This window comes from Anomalospiza imberbis, chromosome 10 (assembly GCF_031753505.1).
Source record: "Anomalospiza imberbis isolate Cuckoo-Finch-1a 21T00152 chromosome 10, ASM3175350v1, whole genome shotgun sequence".
Taxonomy (NCBI): Eukaryota; Metazoa; Chordata; class Aves; order Passeriformes; family Viduidae; genus Anomalospiza; species Anomalospiza imberbis.
In genome coordinates this window covers 20,116,414-20,136,709 of record NC_089690.1, presented here as the reverse complement: position 1 = coordinate 20,136,709, position 20,296 = coordinate 20,116,414, and the positions used below count along the sequence as shown (strand labels likewise).

Below are 20,296 nucleotides of genomic sequence, written 5' to 3'. Positions count from 1 at the left end.
CAGTAAGTGTGTACTTTAAACACACCCCTCCCAGAAGCAAGCTCCTGTAAAAACTGAACTGGATCAGCTCAAGAGTTAATTCCCTGTTCACATAAACACAGAGCACAGTTTCCATCCTCAGAGTCAACAAGTCACATACTGATGGACATGCACCAAACAAAGGTCAGGGAACTCCAGAGTTACCGACACAAAAGGTTTCTCTTCACTGTGAGGGGACCAGAGATCTCCAGGCCTGGATGACAATGTCTCATTTTGGATTGCTAATGCCACAGATTTTATGCCCACCTCTACCCAAATGGTATTTCCAAGTTTTTTCTAAAATTCTGTTCCCACTTTTAGCAAGAGAGGAACATGTACATGGTCTAGAGTTAGTTGGATTAACTCATGGAGGACAGAAACTGCTCCTTTCAGGAACACAGTATCACACCAGCACACACGAAAATCCAGTTGGGAAGAGCTCAGGGACTCACTCTGTCAGCAATTACAGCTTTCCTCTTGCTCGTGTCCCCAGTCAAGCCTAGAAAGAATGAGGTAGTGAGGTGAAAAACAAAGCTTTTCTCATCTAAGCTACCAGTAGAAATAAAAAATCTCCACAGTTCAGATGCTAATGCAACTACCCTTGAGATGCAGAGGTCAGGATATGTAAATACACCATTTTGTGTCCTACTTTTAGACCCCTCTTCTTCCAAAAGGTTTGTTCTCCTCACTTAAAGAGTGATCCAGCACAGGAATGGCAAGAACAGCTCTGAGTGCTGTTTAACACTGAGAAAACAATTAATGGAGAGCTGTCAAAGACTGTACATAAGGGTAATTGCTGGAGGAGGTCTTGATGCAAAGAAGCTAAATAAAGTGCACTAAAAGGGGAAAATATCATAAATGCCAACTCAAAAAGACAGTTTTTCATTACTCAAAGCATCACAATCTGCTTTATTGTGCTGTATCCATGCACTAAAACAAAACACATCTTCATATACCAGCAATTTCACAGCAGGATCCTGTCCTGGGAACTTGCACCCCATCTGCCAAAGCCATCAGAAGTTATTTGCTGTAACATCAGTGTGTCCAGTACAAATCTGACCACACAAGTGGCAGTTTCTGGCATAATTAACAAACTTCTCAAGCAACCTCCTTTGTAGGAAACGTGGTGCCAAAAGCCAGCATGATTTTTTCAGTTCCTTGTACAGTCAGGGGAGAGACCTGGATCAAAGCACCTGCTTGGCAGAGCTGACAGAGAATCACACTGAAAGGTACCTACAGGACATGCATGGCCTTCAGGAATATTTTAGCAGGTTGGATATTCAACATCTGGATCTACCTCTTTCATGGCAAAGTGACAACATGGAGTCACACACAGATCAAGCCTGACTTTCATTTGAGTTGCTAAAGGGACTATAGTTCAAAAAATAAAACCAAAAAACTACTCCATATAAAGGTTGCTTCTGCTAAACTCAAAGCAACACATACTACTTTTTCTTCTTCAATTCAGTTCTGTTTTTTTCCCCTTAAAAAGTGATTCCTGTAGGTGCAGATATTTAAAACCATCCCCAGAGGTTTCAGTTAGAAGCAAACAAGTCCAAACTTACCTACAACAGCCTTTGCTTTACCTTCATAGAAGGACCAAGCAAGAGCCAGGGCATCTGTGAGACGTTCTTGTTTCAGAAGGTGGTCAACTCTCTAAAATAACAAGGAATACTGGACCTCAGAGCTACAGAAAAGATGATTCCCCTCCCCTTTAAGACCATTTCCCAGTGGTGGGTCATGACTCCTGACAGCAAGGCAACAAGACACCTCAGAAGCTCTCACCACACTGCAGTAAAGGACAGAATCTCAAAGAGATTCTCTCAAATGGACATTTTCTACTGGACTAAGAAATGTCAGGCTCCAGTACATCAAGTACCTGTGGGGAGACATTTTTAGTCAGATGCTTAATGGATGAAGACTCCCCAGCATTACTGACTGTATGATAAACAAAGGATAAAAGTTTTCCATTCCCCATCCTTGCCTCATCACTTGGAGCACAACAGCTTGGAGTGAACACTCTGCCATGCTTTCAGCAGAGTGTGTACTTATCCTACCCCCTTTTTTCTCCTGAGCTCACAGTCAGCAAGGACTGAAGTACATCACAAGTATTTTCTGCTTTAAGGAACTATTAACACCCAAGGTCAAGCACCACTGGCCTTGGTATGATAGGTCAGTGTCAAAGAACGGTTTGAGGGAAGAGAGATTCCAGGATTCTTGCTGCATCCTGTTCTGCAGCAAGAACTCTCAGTTTCACCCTAATCACCACACACAATTCAAACTCTCAGTTAAGTCCCCTATGATAGAGGCACAACTGCAACACAGCAGAAACCATATAGTAATTTAAAAAGGGGCTGTCTTAGAGCACAAACTGTGTTTGACTTTGGAATTCCAGGAAAATCTGTATCTGAAATCATGGATCAGAACAAGACTCTTCATTACAGCTTACTAAACCAAATTCAGTGGTGAATGGCAGGAGACAAAACTAGCAGAGAGAAGCAGCTATGGTAACTACAACATCAACAGAGCTCAAGTGTTCAAATCCTATTAAAGGTCCTGATACTATGTCACATAAAGGAGTTTATAACCACAGACAAGGACAACAGCCCTAAAGCAGCCTAAGCAAGGGAAAAAAATGGTGAAGGTCACTGCTTAAAGGAGAAATATGAGATTCCAAAGAAATGGCTACCAGATCTCCTTGGGAATCAGTCTAGGAGCTGATTCTTGATTCACTGAAGCCTTCTACATATAGGCATAGGCTGAATTTACTACTAAAGTTTGCTGCTGACTAATTGGGAGCATGTGAGGTGAGACAGAAGAACAGAAGGACATGAGAGATGTGCCCCTGAAGCTGGTAACAGAAGAATGATGCTACCCAATAGTACAAGCAACTTCCAGCAGAAATCAGTTTGGCTACGGGGCACCAGTGAATCTCCAGAGTGCCCAAGTCACTGACAACATATAGCCAAAGGAACAGAAAAATGAGATCCAAGGATCCATGAGAAATGACACATCTAGCAGAAACTGTGAAGAAGGGGTGACACTGTGCATGGCACTTTTAAGACCTTACCCAGAGCAATATGTTTGCCCATACCCAAGAAACTGAGCACACCGGACACACAGAGAACAAGGACTACAAATAAAGAAAGGAATGGCAAAGTAATCTCAAGAGAGCTGAAAGAGCTCTGCAGAGCCTTGCAAAACAAAGCCTGAGAGAAAACATGTGCACACTGAATAAACATACTGCAAAAGTGGTGATGCAGAAAGGAAAACAGCTGTTTGATTCAAGTGAAAAGTACAACACAGGAACAGATCTGAATAGATCACTAAGAACTTTAGTGTGGGCATTGATGGGGTTTCAGCTGTCAGAGAAATGATGTTCCAAAAAAAATCTTCAACCAACAAGGACCTAAAATCCTATGAACATTCTAGGTAGTCTTTGATGGATTTTATTATGCAGCTCCTGCAGTAGCTAGAGACAAACTCCAGTGAAGAAGGATCTCTTTCACTCCTGGATGCTTGCGTGGCAGACACAAGCTTGCACACAAGCTTGTGGAAGGCTTCATCATACACTCTTCCTATGTCCTGTATTGCACTAACAAAAGCTGACACAGAGCAAGGCATGATGTCTTGTTTGGGAGAACAGGATCTCCATTCAGCCTGGGAATTTAGGCAAGTAGGAGTCCCAGTGTCCCCATGAAAATCAGTGTATCCACAGCACTGGCTCTGTGTAGGAATCAGGAATCCTGAACACAGTGCCCAGAAAATGATTCACAAATGCTTCCCTCCCTCCATGAGATAGATTTAAGCAATTCAAGCCTAAGCTGTACAGTCTCCCTCTCAACATACCTCTCTCCAGCTTCTCAATGTCAAGACATGAACAGACTGGGAAAGAAAAAAAGAAATTGAAAGTTACTTACTGGCAGTTGCTCATGCAGCCTATAGCACCCCACAGACCCACCACAGCACGCCAGTACAGATGAATAAAAAAAGCAACCCTCAAGCAGTATCAATTGGAGCCCAGCTTTAGCCGCTGTCTTATTTTCTTCTGCTTATTCCCTAGCACATTCATAACAGAGACAGAGAAGCTTAGGGCAGAAGACATATCAGTAAAGTAAGGCTAAGTTTACCCTGGAGCAGAATGAATCAGGATATTGTGAAACGATGACAATGTCTCACTCAGCCCATACCCTGGCTAAAACCAAATTACTGCACATTTCCTTCACCCCACAACATAAGTGCACAAAGAACCTTTTCCCAATACACATCTCCACAGAAGACAAACTGCCCTTTTCTAGAAGAGCTACCACCAACAGTGAATGTGCTGTATTTTTACTGAAAAATTCCCCCCACTTACCTTAGTTCCAAGGTAAAAGACCTGACCACCACAGCTGCTGATGGACTGGTAACAAGCTTTCTCTCCAACCAGTGCCTACAGGGAGAAAAATCACATGCAAGTAAAACTGTGTTTTGTTGTTTTTTTTAAATTTCCCAAACAACATAAATACACTCCCAAGATCCTTTGTAATGCAGAAATCAAAATGGGGCTGGAGAAAGAGCACCACAGATTGCTGAGCAGTAGTAAGTCAAAGAGCTCTGCTGTCACTCCCTCCTGCTTGTGAACTCAGCTTCAAGTGCTGCTGAGCTCTGGCTACCCAAAGACATGATGAAGTAAGGCTCTGACTCTACCCTCAGCTGTCAAAAGGTTATGGGGGCCCTTTCCTTGCCACTTGCTTCTTCACATATCTTCCTCAAGAGCAAATGTGCAGGGCACACAGATGGAAAGACTACCATTGAAATGAGAGCTGCTACAACAGCAGTTTGACTGCCAGTGCTCCAGTCTGTGGTGTATTAAGTAAAAAATCCTCTTAAAGAATAAAGCACATCAGCTTTTATCTTAGACAGAGAATTCCAAAGCTTGGTAAAAGAGGAGCAGTTCCTACACCCATCAATGCACCAAAGGAAGCACAAGCTGTCTGTTAGCTGCCCACATCACCACCCTGTCTGACTTCTGAGATGCTCCCAAAAGGCTTTTTCCCTCCAGGCTTCCACTTAGGGCCTGCATCAAACATAGCTGCAAACACAAACAGGCCACCAGTGCCTACCAAGGCCTCGCTGACATTGCCCCCCGTGGCCAGAGACTTGAAGTGGCTGCTGTTGTAGACCAGCTGAACCTCTGAGATCTCGATGGTCTCCAGCTCCTCCTGAGTCTGACGGTCTATGACGTGCAGCTTCTCCACGCTGTCCAGCAGCACTGCTGTCCGTGAGTTGATCCACTGCAAAAGCACCAAATTCCACATTTCAGCAATGCATTCTCCATTAGAGCCAAGGAAACAGGCTCTGGCCATATCCCTGAGTACCCCTACTGGGAATTTGGGGACAGCCAGCAGCTTAGTTATTATACATGGCCACTTCACAACTGCACACATGCATAACTTCAAACACAGAGATAATGAAGGTTCTTCTGCAGAGAATCTACATTGAATCTTCACAGAAAACAGCTGCAGACAAATGGCAGTCCACCAGAGCTCTTGTCCTCTTGGCACACAGTTTATGCTCCAGCACACTTTCTATCCAGAGGTGTCAAAGCCAAGACATCTACACCACCTGTTCCCAGGTGGTTACCACACTGTGCTGGTTTCCCAGAGTGCCAAGCATAAGAACATTTTCAGTTAGTTATCATCAGATAAACACAGCCAAGAGCACAGAACTAAGGGCAACTGAGATACATTTACAAGAAAACTGGTGCAAAAAAAATTTAACCATTCTGCAGTACTGAGACTTACAGTAAAGTTGATGAGATCATAGTGCAGATGAAGCTGCCTCTGCTTTGTGACATGTATTGCACCACTATCATCCCTCTTGACCTAAAAGAGAAATCGGACAAGGCTGACTCAGACTCATTGACTTCCTTCAGTTCAGCCTCTCAGTTCCCACAGGGCACCACAGTGACTCCAGGAATGCTGAGCTACCCCCAGACAAGCATCTCAGCAAGAAAACATGCACCTTTTCCTTTCTCCCCAGTTTTACCAGGAGAGATGAGAGAGGAGAAAGAGGATTCAATCCACACAACATGTCTTGGTGCTTAAACAAAGCTTAAGGTCCAACATGATAGCAGAGCTGGAAAACAAACTTAGCACTCCAAAGCCAAAATGCCAGATTTTCAGAAGCCTAGGTATTGCTCTCATACTGAAAGCAGCATGAAATTGTCTCCAAACAATCCTATCTGCACATGTAACAGCTGCAGATCTAAACAGGATGAGCACCATGCCCTCAAGTTACACACCAACAGGACTGAAAGATCTTTTCTTAGTGTTTTACACAATTTTTTTCCAGACTCACCTTTTAAAGCAAAAACTAAGACGGTGTCTCAAATTCACATGCTCTCCCAGAAAACAATCCACACACACATCTCCAGTAGAAACACACTGCAAATCAATACTTCTGGATAGGTGAATGTCATGCCTCCAGGCAAAGGCACCACTGCAGCTGAAGAGCAGTGACCACTAGGCTGGTTTTCCCAAGCCAGTGGGAAGCTGCAGCTGTTCCCAGCATGCTCAGCTATCATACTGTCACTGAGATAGAGGCTCAACCCCTGAATGTGTGGATGAGATGAGACCACCTGAAAGCAGCACAGAACAGCCCAGGCTCACCAGAAGGAAGTACACGACATCTCCTCGACAGAAGGCAAGCATGGGGTTCACTGAGTTCTGCACAGCCACAAAGTGCCACGCCAGCAGAGGGACACTCGAAGGGTCCATCTGTCACACAAAAAGCACAGCCAGTGGTTAAGGCACACCAGGCAGACTCTCAGCTCCAGGACATGTGGCTTATCAGTTGCTTCTCACTTCTGACTGTGCCTGGTACACACAGGGGCTGCAAAGCAAATTCCTGGCAGCAGATTGTTCTCTTTGGTCCAGCCACACATTTGGGAGCCCTTGGCAAAATGGACACCCAGACAGAACACCACTGGTGTCCAAGCTGCTCAGGGTAGATCCAATCCCACATGGATGCATGGACTATAACAAGCTGCAGCTTGATATCCCCCTTGTCTCCATTCTCCTAACATAACCTATCCCACATCTTCCCCCAGCTGCTTTTCCAAGAGGAATTAGGCCATTGACCAGTGAAAGTGAATAATCAAGAGTTCAGAAGACTGTTTAATACTGGAATTCCTCTTGGTTCCTGTCCCTGTAATTAAGGGTACTGTTGTATGGTTCTAATATAAAACAATGGCCCCACTCCAAGGTGATTGTAGCCATAATCAGGTCAAAATCTCATGTGTGGATGCATACAGACTGCAGCAGGAAAGACAAGAAGCTGAAGGACTCCTGCTTATTTGAGAAAATCAGCATCTTCACAGAGGTACAGGTGGAAGCAGCCTTCTCACTTCCTCTCTGTCACAATCTCCACACATCAGACCCACAGATTATCACTGCAATTTCACAGTGCTGTGGAAGGCAGTGGTACCAAACACCTGTTCCTCATCTCGTCTCCTTCCCTGCAAGAAAATGTTTGTAGCCATAACCCAAAAAGCACCTGTTTCACTTTATTACTCACACGGCCATAGGGAAAGGTCATCCACACTTTCAGAGATGGCTTCAGGCCAATAACCAGGATCTTCAAAGAAAGCAAGAAGGCAAAATAAATGTGTGAGTATACAGCAGAGAGCTTCTCCTTTGTGATCTCTCACATCAAATCTCCTGCAAGCAGCAAGTTACCTTAGTGAGGGAGGCCATGGCCAGCAGTGAATACTGGGTGAGAGGATGGTCTCTTAAATCAACCTTTGCATGTAGCGGCTCAATACAGCAAACTTCCCCCTTGGAGCCACTGAAGAGACACCGAGACTCGCATGTCCTCACTCCCATAACCCTCCTGCAAAGAGCACAGATCAGCTTGGTGGCAGCCCAACAATCTCAGGAGTGATCCTTCATAAACACTCCTTCTAAAAAGTCCCTTGCACAGCCCCAGGGATCACTTCAGACATGTCACTGGAGGCAATCCCATACAGCTGCTCAGATACAGACAAGAATTCCTTAAGATCTTATCTGAGAATATGGTTTGGGAAATTCCTGGACTTTATCAGATTGACTGTCAATCCTTTTTCCTCTTGAAGAGGCCAAAAGTAAAACGAGCAGCTACTGCAGGACAGCTCTCACTAATGAGGCAAGATAAAACGAGAGGCAGCACTTTTGTGACAGCTACCAAGAGCCCATAAGGAGTGTCAAATTCTGGACAATACCGTGACACCTTAACAACTATGGCTATTCTTTGGCTATTGCACTGCCACACAGCATCTTGCTTCAGCTGAGAAATTACACTGCAGCCCTAAATTACACCTTCAACATTCAGGCAGTAACTTTATTGGTTTCAATGGGTTCTTTTCTCCCTAGGTTTTAGAAACCATGACCCAAAATTGGTTTCTTGTACTTTCTCTGGGTAGAGTTATTATCTTACTTAAATGACAGTTCAAACACGGAGCCTCCGCTGTCATTGCAAATTGCAAGTGTCGGATCATCTGTAAACTGAGCAGAAAACAAGATTAAAAGGGCCCTAAGAAATAAACTACAAAAATGGATATAAAAATACATGCTATTGCAGTACTAACAACACACAGAGTACAAGCAGTGCACCTACAGAAAGACACCTTTAACATACTGAGTTGAGACAATTACTGGGGCTTTTTATGACGTGCAAGAAAAGCAAGGTTTGTGTTTCACCTTCATATCCCCAGCAAGCCCTGTTGCCAGATTTTGGTACCAAAGCCCCACTACTTTATGCTGCAGCTCAGAACTGCACCACACCAAAATCTGAGCTGCCTCTAGAAGGGCTCTCAGCCTCAAGCACATGGGTTGGGGCCAGAGCTGCTGGATGGGCTGCAGTTACAGACGGACCCAAATCAGAAACATCCAGAATTTCTAAAGATTATCAAGTAATTCAGGCAAAGGATCACAGTCTCCACTGGGGACACTTCTGGACGTGTTTGCAATCCAGAATCGGTAAGCCCACAAAAATTTGAGGCCATGTAAAACAATGCCAGGCACAAACTCAGATATTATTTTCTGTGTATGACAATAACACTACGCTGAACAAGAAGCCATAGATGATTTCTCTTTCAACCCAAAACAATCCCAACAAGCTATTTGAAAAACTGCTTACAGAAGCTACTTTCTACAGTTCAGATTCTTTTAAGTTGAAACTTGGCAAATCATGTATTCAGGTCAAAACACTGCAAGTTTCAGAGAAATGTGTTCTAACAACTAATTCTTCATACATTTTGGCATTGGAGAGAGGAATTCTAACAGACAACAACTGTTGTTTGTTACTGTACAACTCACAGCCAAAACTATTATGTCAGTATACTCAGTTTAATTTTAAAACAGAATTTCTGCTCATTTTTCTCATCTCTGGATACCACTGCCATAGTCAGCTGCTCTCATCTAAATTCTTAAAGTACTGCACACGGAAAGTCGCCACATCTGACTGAACAAAAGTGGGATAAAAGCAATACATTTAGTGTTTATTACCTTGATGTGCAAAATGGCTGTTCCTGGAGGGTGGGCATCTGTTATTGATCGCAGCAGCTTCCCACTGGCCAGATCCCACATGGTGATCTGCAAGCAGATTGCACTCAGTACACATTCACTGTCAAGGGGTTCTCTCCATCACCTCATGCATTACAGTACAGCAACAAATTCCTACACTGCCATTATCATCCTGGGTTAGTAGGGGTTTCATATCAGAGAAAAGTGACCTGAAATATGTTGCTGTCCTGTTTCTCCAAGCAGTTCACTTGTCTGTTTAGAGCTGACACCGTGTGTTATCTCAACTTTGAATCATGTCCTTTTGGCCAGCTCTCCCCACCTGCCCAACCTCCCTCAGCTCACAGCTATCTGCCTGATAAGAACATTAAAGAGTGTAAGATAACTTTGTTACTACCCAACAAGTCAAATGATTTTCTCTCTCTCTGAACCAGTGAACAGGTGCAAAATCTCTGCTAACACCTCTGAGCAAAACTCAAGCATCTCCAGGGCTACCATGAACCTTGTTCCTCCTCCTGAGCTTGCTCAGCATGACAAGGCAGGTAGAAGAATAGACCTTGGCTTGTACTTAATATTAAATTCAAGTAATTTTTCAGCTAAGAAGCAAGAAGTCCCAAAGAGCACACTGCATAACTGCCCAGAAGAGCTGAGATTACAATCTGAATAAAACTTTAAGGGAAACAGTACTTCATGTACTGATCCCATAATTCATCTATGAATGCTTCTAGACCATATGCTTCAGAGCTCTTGTTCCAAAATGTTTTATCTGAGCATCATTTAGAGCTGGCTGCTGTCCTGCATGGATTAAGTATGGCCTGTAGCAAGCTGTCATTTAGTCCTTCCATAGGCACAAGGGTGTGTTGCATCTACTATGATGGTGAAAGCAAAGGAAAATGAATGCAAAAAGAAAAGCAGCCTTCTTTGTACTCCTCTAAATGTTACCGAGGTAATGTCTACCTATTTTGGTTTAGTCTTGTTACTTTTGCTCATAAATTGCTTTCCCTCCTTTGGTATAAAACTACAACAGACTTAACCGCTTTTCCCTTCAAAAGCTATGCTACTTATGTCATACAAGTATGGTATTAGCAAAAATTAACTTTGGGGTTACATATGAGTTTCAAGAATTTCAAGTCATCACCACAGTAAAAAACAAACAGCTTTAATTACCATGCATAGACCTCAGAGAGTGACCTAAAAAGACTAAACTGCTTGTCCCAGTGAGCCATCGCACATTTCAGTTTAACAGGAATTACGTCACAATTAACTGAAGCCTTTGTTATATCCTGCATTACTCACTTCCTCCAGAGAAACCTGATTCAGCAGGAATTGGCTGCCCCAAAAGGCTCTGGGCACATCACGCTGTATGTGCTGCTTCTGAGCACTGAAGCAGCCAACACACAGCTACAGACTGAGGAGGCTTGGCTTGGAGCTGTTGGCACCCTCTCAGGACAGAGCACTGGAGCAGCTGATCCTTTGGGAATTACCTGTCCCTTTGCAAAGCCACAGAGCAGCCTGGAACAGTCATTGTTGATGCTGAGAGCAGAGATGGCCCCGTACTGGGCCCCAACCGCGGTGCTGCCCAGACACAGCCGGAGAGCCTGGTTCTGATCTGGAGCAGAACAATTGGTACAATATTAAAGGAAGAGCAATGGCTAAAATGAACATCATGAAATTATTTACACATACAATTCACCTGGGGTGCATTAACAATTCACAGTCTTATAGTTAAGTTCTTTTAAAAAGGGGTTTACAAGATGAGAGCTCATGTTAGAACAAAAAGAGTGGGACACTCTTGCAGGGAAATACAAAAAATATTTTTAGAAGTGCGAACCAGGGACAGGAAATATGGAAATGCAGAGGTATTACATACTAAAAAATAAACTACTAGAAAAATCAAATCGGTATCTAGCTTTCCTTTTACTATTCTGCAAGGGTGCTTAAGTTGTAACAATAAAGATGACAAAATAAATTCTACCTTCTGAGTCTTTTATTTCTGCCTTTGAACATCAACTACAAAACCCCACCAAACAAAGGCTTTTGGTAAATGCAATTTTATATCATAATTTTATTCTTATGATATAATTTTACTCCTTGGTTTTTTTGCTAAAGGCCAAAGGCTGGAAGGAAAAGGCACTTTTGTGTCCAAGCTGCACAGTTAAAACACTCAGTGACTTCTGGTGCACACAGCTCTTGCTCTATAAAGCAACTCCCTCCCTGAGCCACAGGCTGCTGCAAAGGAGGTGCCATGGCTTGCAGAGCCTCCACGGGCACTGCACTACTGCAGGGCCATGCCCTGTCCACTCCTGCACACCACAAACCATGGGCACCTCTGTCTGTGCCGAGTTCTTGGAGGCTCCCACCATGAGAGACTCAATAGCACTTTACAAGATGCTGCTCTTCATGAGTTGGTTGAGAATCCTCTGCCTGTCTTTGGTGCACTGCTCTCAAAAGCTAAGAAAAATGTTCTGGAGCTGCTTTTTCCACCTGTCTCCGCTTTTATCCTGCTTTTGAGTGAGGGAAGTGGGAAAAGATGCTTTGTGAGAACTCTTGGAATTAATATGGGATATGAAATACATCAGAAGCACCACAATAACACTACATGCAGAATTCATCTCGTGCAAGGGAGGGAAAGCATTGGCTCAAGGAAACAGAGCTGAGCACAGAAACACCCTGGAAGATGTGCCCAGGGCATGGGACATGTTTCTCCAAGCCGCAGCACTGCTGGGAATGTTCTGGCTGTGAAACAAAGCATGGATGTATCCTACATTTCTTGCCCAAAGTCATTTGGGCATTTATCAGTTTGTTCAGACAGTGAGAGTGGGAGTCACCTTTCAAATCCCACCTGTGTGAAGAGGCAGGAGTGGAGTTCAGAAATGAACACCAGTAACAACAGCTGAACACCTGGATTACTCTAAAGCACTGCTCAGAGTGAGGAGAAAACATTCTTGGCCATGCTGCTAGGACACACCTTGACATCACTGTGAGAGGGGTGTTCACAGCATAGATCAGAACAGGTAAAGGAAAAAGAAGATGAATTATGAAAGATTTCCACAGAAGTTCAGAGAAAACAGAGCTACAGCTGGAACACAGGTTTCACAGACAGACGTTCTTCAAATGGTGTCAAGATCCATAGAAACAGTACCTGTTCCAGAGGCCTGGAAATGAAGTTCATTTACAAAAATACCACCTAACCATAAAAATCTGTTTGAAAATAAGGGAATGTTGCAGCTCCTTACATTAAAGGTGAATGACTTCTTCATTCAAGGTGAATGACTTCTTCATTCATAGAAGTACTTTCCACTTCAGCCTAAGCCTGTCACTGACTCAATCTATAGCCTGCTTCTTCTCAGGCATGAAAAAGGAGAATCCTCCACAGGTTTCTCTGAAAAGGTTTTACATCTTTATATGTGCCCCCACAGGAACTTTCAGAAGCCATTTGCTTTTCTCCTCACCTGCAATGTCAACTGAAAACAAACAAGGTCCCTATTGTATCCCAAAATTAAGTGATTTGTATGACCAATCCAGTACTTGATCTTTTTTCCAGACAGTCAAAAGATGACACACAATAAGAGCTATGAGACAAGATTTTTAAAAAAAAAATCTTTAAAAACCTTTAAAAAAAACCTCAACTATAATATGGATAAAATTGCTTCCAAAGCAAAGCAAGATCAGAAAATCAATGAGCTTCTACTAATAAGGAGGCAAAGTAATAAAAAAGACAAAAGCAAAAGGTTATAAAAGCTGATCTAATGATTTTCCAGATTTGTATTATCAACTTGCAAGTAAGGCACATTAAGGATTAAACATAAAAAGCTTTTGCCAAATGCTTGAAACAAAGGTGGCTATTAATTGCCAAAAAGTGTTTTTAACTTTTCAATTTACATAAGGCAATTCTTCATCCGAAAATTTTCCAGCAGTAACTGTGCTGCTCTCAGAGTCTGAAGTCAAAAGGAGACGGAGTTTAAATACAATTCGGGACATACAGAACAAAGACAAGTTTGTGGATGTGAAAGAAGTCATTTTCCAAACCAAAGAAATGACCATAGCACTGCAGAAGTTGATACTGCTTGGATCACCAGGTTTTCATCAAGATCTTCTCCTTATGCCCTGATTTTCCCGAGTTTGAAAGGCCTGCTTGGTTTTCTGCAGAATTACTGACACACTACTAATTTTAATAAGCACAGTGCCAGGAAATGCTGTGGGTGGATGGTGATCTCATGGAAAAGCTTTGCCCTTCCCCAAAACAACACCTTTACAAACAGCAATGCACCTGCTGCCCTAGGACGTTACAAAAATCACATTTACCTGCTCCTCTACTGTCCCTGCCTGGAGAACCTGGGAGTGTGCAGTGCACATGCACCCACTAAGCAATTCCCAGCAGCATCATCCACCGAGTGGTTCCTGCACTGCTGAGCTGCCCCCGAAATCCTGGCACAGACAACATGCAACCTGGGCAGCACAGGGCCTGGTCATGCAGGGACATGCACACAGCAGTGGTACTGTACCTTTGCCTTTCAGTCCACACAGAAAGGGCCAAAAGAGGAGAGAAAAGCCAGAAATCAACGTAAGAGGAAGGAGTGAAGCAAGGAACAGCACATATGTGACAATCTCCAAAGACAGAGCAACTTCAGATTTTGCCGAGTGTTTCCTTTGGTTAATGTTTCCCCTTCTGATTTATTCAAGAAATGATGCTGTGATGTCTAGTGTTCTAAAACCAGGCAGTTTAAAAAGTGAGCTTATAAATTTGAACTTCAGTGCATAGAAGAACAAAAAAATAGAAATTTGAGAGGAAATAAAACTGGAAGTTCACTGTAACATAACTGGTAAAACTATTTTCACCCAGGCCTCCAGACATCCCCTCCTACCACCTCTTCTGCAACACTTCCAGGATGTCAGACTTGGCATCTAATCCAACACTAATCCACAAGGAAAGTCTGAATTTCAATATTACATGTGCAGCCTGAGAACTGCCCTGTGATAATGTTCCAGGAGTCAACAGAAGCATTCACAAAAGCAGAATGAAAGCTTCCCAAGTCGTCTATAATAAGGACAGAGCAGAGAAGTCATGAGTACAGGTGGGCTTAGGAGAAGAGACAAATTAGCTGAAATCAAATATATGAAAGAAAAAATAAAGTTTAAAAATGTATTAGTGACAACAATTCAAACAAATACATTCAGAAACCAAAAAATGGACCTACAATTTTGCATGCAAAAAAGATGTTATGTTCCCATTGTACAGTATAAACCCTGCACACACTTTACAAACCTTCAGGGAGTAAATCTCACCCTAATTTACACATCTAGTAAAAAAAAAGTAGATATATTGACTCGTCTACAGAAATTTAGCCTTGGTTTAAATTTCAGAATAAACCCAATCCAGATCTCCAACCCTCTCTTTGCACACAACAAAGCCTTCTAGAGCCCTATCCTGCCAGGATTTCTCTCTTTTTAGATCTGAGAGCACTGGGGTAACGTTTTAGTTACAGAACTGAAGGAATTCAGCAGGAATAAGTGTCCAGGAAGCATCCTGAAACAAAACTGGACACTGTACTTCCATTCCTCATCACTTTTAAATTACGGCACAGAATCATGGAGTCATTTCGGCTGTAAGGGAGCTGCGCATGGAGGTCTCTGGCCCAGTCCTGCTGCTCCAAGCAAGGTCAAAGAGACCAGCCAGCTCAGGGCCTTGCTGAATTTTGAATATCCCCAGGCAAAGAGACACAACCTGTCTCAACTTTATCTAATGCTTCAACACCCTCAGGATGAAAATCTGCATCAGAGTTCCCCTCAGTGCAGGTCCACTGCCCCTTACCCAGCACCATGAACCTTTAGGTGGGATCTGAGGCTCTCTTCCATCCACCTTCCCTTCAGGGAGCAGAATTGTGTTTAATGCCTAAATACCCAGGAAGGTGAGTCTTGCATTTTCACAGTCTTTCCCATCTCTCTGGAGTACCCTGTCCCCTGTAACTTTTGGTCTCCAAGAATTTCAACCAGCATCAATAAATACACTGAAATTTGTAAACTGGATAAGAACTGGGCTGCATAGGCAAAGGGCACAAAACCTGAATGTGACTGGGAACAGCTCAAGAGCTGTTCTGTCCCAGCTGGTAAGCTGGGCAAACAGAGGAACAAGCTCAGAAAACCTCGTAAGAGAGTTTGGTGATAAGAGGAAGAACAGAATGACAGAATGAAGGGACCCAGAGGTGTCTGCCTGGTGCAGGGGAAGGGCAGGGAAGGGGACACCCAGGGCACAAGTCTGCAGACAGCCAGGGGTCAGAAGCCCCACTTCCCAGGGAACACGTCTTAACTTCCATAAAGCTGACACCTATTCAGACACAGGGCAGAAGACTACTACTGATGATGGTTGCACACAGGTTGTGGTCTCTTACACATGAAAACAGAGTATTTTCTATTCAAACACAGAAAAGGCTCTTTAGACAATTCCCACGTGGTTAAATTTCTCAATATCAAAGTGCCAAACCCCAACAGTGCACACTAAACATGAATAAGGATGACAAATATTGCTTCTGCTTCATTTCTTTACTGAAAGAGAAACTCATTTAGCACAAACAGCATCTTAGAAGAAACTCAGCCTGAAGTTACAAATCAGGCTGGCAGTTTTTAGCTTATGTTTGCATATTTTAAGACCATTAAAATGCAAAAAACCTCCAGACTTTATTTTTAACTTACCAAATATCAGTGCTAACCCATGGGAAGTCCCCACTGCTATCAGATTTGATGCTGCCTGAAAGAGTCATACAGGAAGATTGAAAGCAGAAGAAGCATCTTTCACAAATCCACCACTTATCAAGCAAAGTTTGAAATTCAAATGCTCAGAGGGGTACCCACAGCAAAATTTCATCTTTCTTAAGTCAGTCTCACTCTTTTGGTGTAGTTGCTGACTATAAATACTTGGGATTTTATCCTAAATCAGCTGCTACTTCCACATCTGAACTCTTCTAAAACCCTGGCCAGTGCTGGCCCCCTGAAGAGCAGTCCACAGCAAGCCAGAGACTCCAATTTCTTTCCATGGGGAATTAAACAAATCCTATTAAACATATCCTCAAAGATCCTACTGCACTTACCAACCTGCACTCAATGAAATAAAACTTACTAGAAATCACACAATGCTGTAGATGTATTCATCTTGTTCTACTTTTTATTTCTTAACAAGTCTAAATCAGATTAAAAAATTAAAATGTCTGGATGTTTAAGTACAGATTTTTATTCTATGTACATATCAGTTGCAGCATGTTTCCAACTTCACTGTGCAGTCTTTTGCCTTACAAGTGACTACTTTTTCCTCTTCTTTTTTAAACAAAAATATATTTTCTTATGGGCTGCTGTTGCTACAGCTGAAGGGGCTGAGCACACCTTTAGTTCCTTTGTAAAACATTAAAACTCACTTCACAACAGCAAAACAAATATTGACTGTATTTCACCTCATCAAAATGTTTCTGTTCTCATTCTCCTACAGGCAGTTTCTGACATATTTAGACATGATTAGCATGCCTGACTTCAACAACTTTGATGCAAATTGCTAAGCAGGAGTATCCTTCAGACAGCTTCTTAGTTAATACTTCAGACAGAGAGACAGAGATTTTGAACCCATCATTTGCAGCACTCCAGTTTAACTTTCCATAAAAACTGTCAAAGCAATAACTGGCAAAGAAGAAACAATTAGGGAAATTTAGTGTGCTCAACAGATGGAGACACATCAGGTGCCCTGGTGATGATATAAAAAAGGGAGGGTGTGGGGCTCGCTCAGCAGAGGGGCAGCTGGGCAATGAAGGAAGGCTGGACTCTGCCCCCAGGGAGCTTTCATGCTGCTGCTCCCACTCCTCACACTTGAAAAGTCAAGCCAGATGCATTAGCTGTCTTAAATACCGCTTTAACAAACTGGCGTGAAAACTAAATATACAATCCTTGAAAACTGTAAGAGTACTTACAATTGCAGTGGGCAAGCCAGCATCCACTTTGTCCTGGGGAAACAGGAGAACCCATGAGTGAGAGAGACAACTTATAGATGATGCATGTCTGATAAATAGAACAACTACAACACACAGAAAAATCACCACCAGCTGCATTTCAATGGCCCCACAAGGGCAGACAGAGCTGAGGGAACCACTGGCTAGAAACACCCAGAAATAGAGAGGAAGCAGAATATCCTGTAATCCCATGTGGAAGTTACTGTGCTCTTCTCAAAGAGCCATGTGCCTGTTGGAGGCACTGAGCAAACCCAGTTCCAGCACCTTCAAGCACACTTTCATGTTATATGAACATTTCCCACCAAGTTTCATGACATCTAACAACACAAATCAGTGCTAAAAGTGACCCACCACATCACTGCTGCAGCAAGTCAGCTAAGCCCTGATTCACTGCTGCCTAGAGACCAGAGGCTGTTAGCTGATGCCCTTAACATGGTGTTACACAGAACTAACAGTAGGGCCAGACAGGAGATCTCACACACCCCCCACACATACCGAAAGAGTTTCAATTTTTTTCTTAGTGGACTTGCCCAGAAGGTGACACTTACTGCTGCAGACACTATTTGGGCAGAAATTCCTTTCAGGAGTGAGAGCCGTATCACTGATCCATGGAGTGAGAGAGAATCTGGGAGTTTTTTCTTCCTAAGGAATTAAGAAACAAACCAAAAAGCATTAGAGCAGAATAAAAGCTTGGAACTTTGCCTAACTCACAGCCAAGCCTGCGGGTAAATTCCGCATACACCTGTAACTCATGCAATTTCCATTCTTCTTCTTGGGGCCACAGAGTGAGGTAAGACATGAGATAATCAGCAAAGCCTGCTCTGCCCTGCTGTGCCTGCACACAGTTTGGTTTTAACTCATCTCCTGCAGTAAAAAACTTACTTTCCCAAACAAATGGTCAGTTTCAAGCACATATCTGCAAGCCTTAGAATTCTCTAATACATTCTGAAAGCAGCATTTCAGCTCTTTCAGTGAGTGAGGAAATTTAAGCCTGTAAAGGTGAGTATCTACAGAAAATGCACAACTGGAAAAGGCTCATTAGCAGAATGCAGACCCATAGGAAAACTGGGTGTATGGCAAAGAACAGCCTTCAATTAATACACAGCTCACCTGATATAAAAGCTTAAGTGCCTCTGTTTATGGAGAATATGTCTTTCAAAACTAGTGCAGCATCAGTTACTTCAAAACAGCTCTGGTAACCTCTAAAAGGCAGGACGGGAAATTCCCCAGCAAAGCTGCAATTTTGTTGCCAAGTTCACATCACCAGAGAGCCAAATTCCCAAAACTACCAGGGAAACATTGGGTTCTTCTCTCTCCAGAAGTGCACAAGCAAGCAGCTCCCACAGAGGTTTATCAAATATGTTGTTAGTAGCTGGTATTATGGCTAAGGACCCATAACCATGGCAACTAGCCTTTACCCAAAGGTTACAGAACACCTCCAGGTTTTTTCTGCATACTCTGTACTGGAAGAAGTTTAAGCAACTCCAGGTAACATTTCTCTCAGTACAAACAATCTTATTTGAAAAAAGAAGGGACAGACTCTGTACACCACCCTATGCCAACAAAAACCATCAGACTTCAGAGTGCTTATATTCTGTGCAACTGCTCATGGCACACAAGGCAGCCATGGGAGTGGCTCAGGCCATCATTCGAGTAATTAATGACACATGTCAGCAGTATTAGAGTTAATTATCACCTATTAGATGTCAATATTAGCAGTCCACTCATAGAAGTGACAGCGGTTGCCTTTTACAAATAACCACCAGCTGCTCGCAGACTAGGTCAGACAACCCTTTGAAGCATTTTCTTTAGAGTCATCATGATTCAGTACTTCAAAGATCCCATTAAAATTTGGAGAAATTTGACTAATCCATCTCCCATAAAATGCCATTATTGCTCTAACAGGCCAGCCCCCAGTGCAACTACAAATCCCATCTTTGCCTACGTGATCCTGGAGGCAGAACAGTGTTTTATGAAAAAAGGAGGATTTGTTTCTAACGGATGTAAGCAGAGGCCCTCCCAGGGCATGAGGCTGCAGTACCTTTTCAGGTGTGTCCTGTCCCCACTGTCAGAGCTGGCCACAGAAGAGGTGTCATAGGAGTGTGTATCCGTGTTATCAACGTTCAAGAGAAAGGGATCCTCCAAAATGAAAGACTCTTCTTCATCATCAGTCTGGAGGGCAAGAATCACCACAGCTTGCTCAATGTTCAAAATGCACAACAACATAACTGAAACATTAGCAAAGCAGCATCAATTCAGCAGGGAAATGGAGAAGGAGTGCACAAGAAAGCCTCAGATTTAAAACCCAGAACTATTTATTACTTCACCGGGCTGATTCTGTGGAAGGTTTCCAGAGTTCACAAAAATTACAGAAATTAGATGGAAAACAAGTCAGCTAACCTTTCTTCCCTAGATATTATGTACTCCATCAAAACTTTAACTGCCCTTTAACAGAGCTGTTTCCAAGTCTCCAAATTGCCAAGAGAAGGCCTAGAATTATCATCATCAACTCCAGCACTTCACCAAGTGGCACTACGAGCCCAGAAATCCCTCCAGCTGCCACGAGAGTTGATTTTGCTCTTTCCTGAGCTCTTCTGTTTGCAATCTCTCTCTCCTTTCAGTCTTAGCCTGGATTTTTTTATTACAGTTTTTCAAAAAGCCATTCTCCCTGATGTGTTCTAAAACCAGGGCAGCTCCTGTTGGTCTCTCAGCACAAAGCCAGAGGAGCAAACACAATCCCCCAGCTGA

General features: G+C 43.0%; 1 protein-coding gene across 1 annotated transcript in view; it reads right to left on the bottom strand.

The window, feature by feature from the left end:
- VPS8 (VPS8 subunit of CORVET complex) overlaps positions 1–20,296 on the bottom strand; it is a 69,848-nt gene that overhangs the window by 47,808 nt on the left and 1,744 nt on the right. Inside the window, exons 3-18 of the mRNA XM_068201102.1 lie at positions 19,590–19,720; positions 18,097–18,190; positions 17,510–17,542; positions 16,251–16,305; positions 11,045–11,169; positions 9,546–9,632; positions 8,476–8,543; positions 7,740–7,893; positions 7,579–7,638; positions 6,672–6,779; positions 5,805–5,885; positions 5,124–5,294; positions 4,376–4,450; positions 3,868–3,903; positions 1,584–1,674; positions 471–517 (exon numbers count right to left, since the gene is read on the bottom strand). Of these exons, the coding sequence (XP_068057203.1) occupies positions 471–517; positions 1,584–1,674; positions 3,868–3,903; positions 4,376–4,450; positions 5,124–5,294; positions 5,805–5,885; positions 6,672–6,779; positions 7,579–7,638; positions 7,740–7,893; positions 8,476–8,543; positions 9,546–9,632; positions 11,045–11,169; positions 16,251–16,305; positions 17,510–17,542; positions 18,097–18,190; positions 19,590–19,720 (1,416 nt within the window). The remainder of the gene's footprint in view (positions 1–470; positions 518–1,583; positions 1,675–3,867; positions 3,904–4,375; positions 4,451–5,123; positions 5,295–5,804; positions 5,886–6,671; positions 6,780–7,578; positions 7,639–7,739; positions 7,894–8,475; positions 8,544–9,545; positions 9,633–11,044; positions 11,170–16,250; positions 16,306–17,509; positions 17,543–18,096; positions 18,191–19,589; positions 19,721–20,296) is intronic.